This window comes from Tigriopus californicus, chromosome 2 (genome assembly GCF_007210705.1).
Source record: "Tigriopus californicus strain San Diego chromosome 2, Tcal_SD_v2.1, whole genome shotgun sequence".
NCBI lineage: Eukaryota > Metazoa > Arthropoda > Copepoda > Harpacticoida > Harpacticidae > Tigriopus > Tigriopus californicus.
In genome coordinates this window covers 9,678,399-9,684,722 of record NC_081441.1, presented here as the reverse complement: position 1 = coordinate 9,684,722, position 6,324 = coordinate 9,678,399, and the positions used below count along the sequence as shown (strand labels likewise).

Genomic DNA, 6,324 nt, shown 5'->3' with positions numbered 1-6,324 from the left:
GTTTGGACGAGCCCTTGGAGAAACTGCATTCACCACTTGAGTCAGTAGGTTTTCATTTGAAGCCACATACATTTACTATTCCCGAGGTAAGAGCTTTAAAAATCACGCCTTGGTCTAGTGTTGCCTAACCCAAAAGCTCAAGCTTACCTTATTGCTACTATTATTATAGTATAGTAACTACAGATCAGATGTTAAAGTTAGTCGCTGTACTTTTGGGGACTAATGGATCTAGCACCTAGTTCTGTTTAGAAAGTTATCCTATGAGTTTTTCATTGCTTAACTTAGATAAATGATAAATTTTAGTGTAAAGTTTCCTTTAATGGCCAAGATGAAAACTGTTCGTGGAAGAGACAAAAAGAGTAAATGAAATCATGTAAAAACGCCCGAAATTTCAAAATCGTCTGTTTTGATATCCTTCAATGTTCACTAGTCATGTTCATTTTTTTACCTTTTATACTCAGTTCTATACCTGATTTTTGAAACAATGACAATGAAAATCAATTGCATTTTGTAGCTATGGTGCGTGAAAAAAGCAAATCATTTCCATGGAATTTTCTCAAAGAAAAATGTCCTCCTCATTATTTTAGCTAATAGATGACCTTTTCTCTTTTTCAACTCTTTCAAGGCAAGTCACATGAAGAGTGAATTTGCAGCTGCTCTTTCAAATTGCTCTCCCATGTTACTACTTTGGTCTTTATTAAAAATGATGAAATGTGTAAGAATCTTCAAAATGAGATTGAAAGCCATCTTGAGAAATCCAGCTTGTGAAGGCTGCATCATAATGTTTTCCTCTAATAACGTATTATGGAATAGATCAAATGGAAAAAGATGTCATTATCTTGAGAAGAATTCTTCCACATTCTTGAAATAAGCAAACACAAAAGTTGAGCACGAAAGTTATGCTCTCGACACAGATAAAGAAGCAAAGCCCGTTATCACAGGTTTCTTTCAGCGTGCAAAGGTTTTTCTTTCATTTCCTGCCTTTTCTTTTCCCTTCATTGTTCGAATAGACCCTCTTCTTCGTCATGTTTCATTTCATTTTCGACTCGTACCAAGTTTCACCGTGTTCCATTGTTCCAGAGTGACGTGTGCTCGCTGGAAAAACAGAACTTGAAATTCAATACGTTCTCCAAAAGTGGTTCATCACATGTTCTGTCTCTTGAGTTTGCTCTGTATTATACAATTGTAATCCCACTCTACTCGGACGGAAATTGCCGTTCTCACACTTTTATGACAAAGCGAGTACATAAAGGTCATCAGATATTGCTCTCTGGTCTTTGGGGAGGAGGGTGTGGGGATTAAGGCTGGAAAACACTCTAGAATGACCATTTTCCCCCAAAACATCCACACTAAACCCAACTTGGATGTTCAAAAAACATTTCTCGTCTTGGGTTTCTAATCAAACAACCACGAATGTCGTTTGCGCTCTCGTGGGTCCAGCTGAAACCCCAAACCCAATGTACCAAGTGTTGTTTTCGCATTCCCCCCTTAAGACTTCAATGTGTCTAATTTGGCGGAAAAAATCTGAAGAGCCCAATGGGCCAATCGTAAGACCCAAATCGTGCCATGGATGGAGAAGCAACGTGCAACGCGAATCGGATTGAAGAGAATGGCATCAAACAAGGAATATGATCCGTCCGAGATCCAGGACTTCCCCTAGAGGAACTTCTCCTCTTCCTCCTCCTACTCTTCAGCTGAATCAGAAAGACCAGGGAGGTCGATCCATACAAGAAACCCAACCCCCGAGTTCGAACTGCGAACGAACTTCAGCTCATATGCTGTCTAGTCGTCGGGTGGTCGGGTGGTCGGGTGGTAGTAATGGAGGAATTAGTGACGAGTCTCCAATCCATGAGTCATCTTTTGGGTCATGGGAGATTACGATTATCGGCAATTCTTGATCAATAGCCCAAGGGATGTGGGTCGAAAGCTCTCGAGACTCGCTTGATCACCTCTTTTGAAGGCAGGAGCATAGCTAGAGTGTAGTAATTGGGGAGGATTGGAGAGCGAGCGAGTGAGGGGTGAAGCGAAATCTGGCCATCCTCAAAAGCCCCAAAAACCACAATTCATATTGAGGGTGAGATCATTAGAGGACAATGGACACTTTTATCGTAGATGCTATGAATCTCTAGGGTCCTTTGAAGGGCGATAACTCCAGTTCATTAGAAGCTTCAATGGACAGCCGGAATGGGAGGCCAAGTAATAGAGACGCCATTCAATCGTTAAAATTTGTATTTCATACACCTTCATGGATTTATGTTGTCGTAGAGTACATGGTATTATTCGCTTGGCAGAGTGCAAGAGCATAGAAATTCTAAAACATCATTGACAGAAAATCGACTAAATCCTAAATCGACATTGAAAAAGCAAGAGAAACCTAGCTGATTGTCAGGAACTGAAACCAAACTGAAGGAGCTTTTCTTTCCTACAACGGAGAGGTTCCGAAATTTAGAGCCCACAATGATTGATCGGGCGGTTTTGGGTCGAATTGGATTTGACATCAATCTAGATTAGGTGGACTATGATACCGTTGTTGTACGTACTACTACCAAAGAAGATAAATTGGCTTATTTGCCCAATGCCAAAATGGTCGGAGGCGAACCATCAAATTCAGTTTGCTGCCATAGAAACATTTATCACAGTCAGAACAATCAAATCAATGAATGAAGTTGTCGGCATACGAACAGTTGTCGGACCAGGAGAAGAGGAAAAAGCAGCCGTGTTTTTTTGGTTTGATCTGGAGGACCATTCTTATACGCTCCAAGTTCGAGTTGACGCCCTCAAAACGATTTCCATTACCACAAGACACGAGAGTAAACACTGACGTAAACAAAGAAAGCACTGAAACACTGACAAATCCGAGGACGAACACCGCTGTTCGCTGTGGCCAAAGCTTGCGCACACTCGCCTACAAGAGGAGAACACAAACGAAAGAAAGAGCAAGCGCGGGTTAGTCAATAGTCAAATACTGCTCTTGGTAAAATCATCATCAGCTGACTGGAGTGCTACTTACTGGCTCGTTCAAGCTGAAAATTCCAGAAGAATTCCTCCTCCCTCTGGTCGCCCTTTCGGGAGCTCTCCGATCCGTAGGGGTTGGAGGGACAATCCCCAGCTTTGGCAATCAGAGTTACATTCTTTTCGCCCAAATCAAGGGGTGTCAAAAGAGCACAAAGACGACGGGGTGAGTTGGAGGCTCTTTGATGAGGCGAGATGATCAGATATTGGGCACTCGCCACATCTCCGTACATCCGGCTTTTTGATTGGATCAGGCCTTGCGCGTCTCGCATAGGACCCGCCGATTGTTCCATGAGGGCGTGGTCGACCGAACGGGGACTGGGCTCGAACCAGCCACCATGGCATGAGAAATCTGAAAGAAGGCAGAGAGGTTGGACGAATGGGTGCGAATTGCCAAACGCGGTTCCGCCCGCTGCCAGTGGTGTATTATTCAATCTGGCCATAATGAAGCCTGGCTAATAATAAATGAGATGAGATGGGATACCCCCCAGGGGTCAGAGCGGACTGAAAGGGTTGAATGACTTATTAGTCGCTCTCGAGAACCCTAAATTGACTCTGATGGAAAAGGGGCGAACAAGATGTCAGGGCATGAGGTGAGTGAGGGCTGCCAATCTGGTACCAACCTCTCTCTCAGGTATCATCTCAATAATATACCACAATCCCAATTGGATGCGTCCTAAAAACTGAAGAATGCTCGGGAGTGATCTCCAAAAGATTTTTTAATCACGCCCAAGTAACGAGATCAGTGTCGCTTTTTTCTTCTGCACATTTGCAGACTGTTTTTGACCCCCGACTGACTTACAATATGCATATGTTTGCTTGCCTAGCAACCCTGGTTTAAATGGATGCCAGACCGTGGATGCAGGGCGGTCTCATTCAATCTCTTGCGGCCGTATCCAATTTAGGAGTGTGTCAATTAGAAAAAGGGTCATCCAAATGGACAGGAATGACCCAAGAGAGTCCCTGGTCCATTCCAACCCTTGCTGTCTTTCTCTCTCTCTCTCTGAGCTTTTGGGCCTGCGTGTAGATTGCTATCATTAACAAAAATCCTCCAGAGACATCCCACAATTGGAATGAGTCATGAACCTCCCTGTGATGGTTTACTTCGTCTTCCATGCAATTCTTGCGAGCTTCCCATAAAGTAACCTCCATTTCACTTTCATTATCAAGATCCCATTAATAATGGTGAGCCAAAGTTTGGAAGTTTTTTTCGAAAGCCTCAAAAGCACTTTGAAAGGCTGGATTATTCCCCTTTCCCCGCAGTTCTTTTTATAGGATTATCTCAAGTTACATGGTGGTGGTAGTGGTAAGACTCGAAGAATTGAATGATGGACAAATTGAGTTATCCATCCGTTGTTAAAGGCTCGATGGAACTTCACAACCAGGGGCTCGCTTGGTTTCGCTTTCCAAGAACCAGACTCCAATCTAAACCAATCATACTTCTAGTTTCCTTTCTCCAGCATTGGAAATCATCGAATAACTTGGAAACGTCTAGGCTTCTTTTTATAAGTATTGCCTTTATTGTTTAATTGGCAGGTTCGAATGGGAGCCTCTAATCGAGGTCTAACTTCAATCAATAAAGTCTCCCATAAGATCCCCCGACTTGCTAGAGAGTAGAAACTGGGTCTAAACTTTTTTCTTCCTTTTCCAATAGATATGAGCATTGAACACAGATTTTCACGAGCGAAAAGTTTCCTCCTCCCGAATTCCACATGAAAAGAAATGACTCACTTTCTATTTACTGTCCTTGGAGGAGGGTTTTGGCGATCACATCTTCGAAAACCCATTTAGTTGATCCTATTAGGCTCATAAAAATTCTGGCAAGGCCAGAAAAGGTTGTGTCGTCCTGACTTCTCAGAGCGAACTTTTATCCCTAGAAACACACGGCCAAGTGAAAGGACACACGGTAAGGCCTCCAGACAGAAAACCCATTAATCGTTCACTTAGTCAAAGCTCCTTTGCGACACGCTAGCTCCTCAAGGTTCCACGAGGTTCCACGAGGTTCTTCAATCCCACCAATGATTGCTTACACGATGCTTCACCAATTCTTCGAGGAACTATTTCTGTCCCACAGTTCCGGTTACAAGGCTGAATACAGTAAAGTAGGTCTACGAAGAGGTCTTCATGTTAGCAATTAGGCATATCTTTTACGTGCAGTAGACTCGGTCTTTAGGATGGGAGTTCGAGTCATGTTGAATCAAGAATGCGTTCCGCTACCAAGATTAAGCCGTGGCCAACATTTTCAGAAACAATCTCTTTGTGAGACAAATGACTTTGGGTAATTTGTGGGACGTGGAAAAATGGGCCATGAAATAAGGGACAAAATAAGGGCCTGAAGGTTCTTTTTCCAAGTCATTTCGCGTCTTGAGCTACGTTTGAGGTTAGCATATTCATGCTTGTTTCTGGGGATCTTCTAAGCCTTCAAAAAGGCCGCTGCTCCCCGGGGACTTTCCTCTATTCTTGAGAAGATCTTCGGTCGGTGTAATCTTGTGCCATTAAAAATGCTCGCTCCATTTGATTCTGGGTCTTTTTTCATTTGGATTTCATGCCAACACAGACGTGAAGGCCAAAAATCTACGAGTTTTCTCAGATAGGAGGAGTTGTTCCGCACTCAATGGTGGCTTGTTTTTTTGCCATCCCTCTATTATTTTTATCGCAAAAGTGGAAAATTGATAAGATAAGTCCGGAAGGCGAGGCTGATGCGGATTGCTGGCTTTCTTGTTGGCTTTCTTTCTTTTCCATTTGGTGGTTCCTCTACCATTTCCAACCAACACCAAGTGTGACCACCAGGAGGGCTGTGAGTGCTTGGGGAATAACGCCAAGCGAAGCATTTTTGACTTAGGAGTCAAATGAAAAGAGCAAAAAGAGGCGAAATTCAAGAGCGAAAGGACCCCCTGAGAGTGTGACCAATCCCAAGAAAGTTTCACATTTTCCGCTCTAACTGAAATTACAGTATCTTTAACATTTACGCTCACACTTTTTTTCATCCCATGACTCCTGAAATATTGCAAGCGCAGATGTAACCATTTTCTACTATTATTGAGTTCTTGAAACAACGCGTGGCTGGTAAATAATGAAATAATATTGTTATTGAAGAAAACCTTCAACTAGAACCTGCTTATTGAGAATGTTTAAGAGGTATGTTTAGGGCTAGAGTCCGATTTTAGTTTAACCTCACACCCAAAACGTCAACTCAAGTGGTTTAGACCCAACATCTGCAGACATTTGTGTAACATTCGAACGAAATTCCTATTGCTGATGGCAATTCGAAAAAGCTACGTTTCTTATTTCGACTTGTTTCCAGAGATAGCG

At 42.8% G+C, this 6,324-nt stretch overlaps 1 protein-coding gene across 1 annotated transcript in view; it reads right to left on the bottom strand.

Moving 5' to 3' along the window:
• Positions 1-2,211: 2,211 nt before the first annotated feature.
• LOC131893381 (uncharacterized) overlaps positions 2,212-6,324 on the bottom strand; it is a 24,406-nt gene continuing 20,293 nt past the window's right edge. Inside the window, exons 9-10 of the mRNA XM_059243378.1 lie at positions 3,011-3,364; positions 2,212-2,905 (exon numbers count right to left, since the gene is read on the bottom strand). Coding sequence (XP_059099361.1) covers positions 2,793-2,905; positions 3,011-3,364 — 467 coding nt within the window. The 3' untranslated portion in view covers positions 2,212-2,792. The remainder of the gene's footprint in view (positions 2,906-3,010; positions 3,365-6,324) is intronic.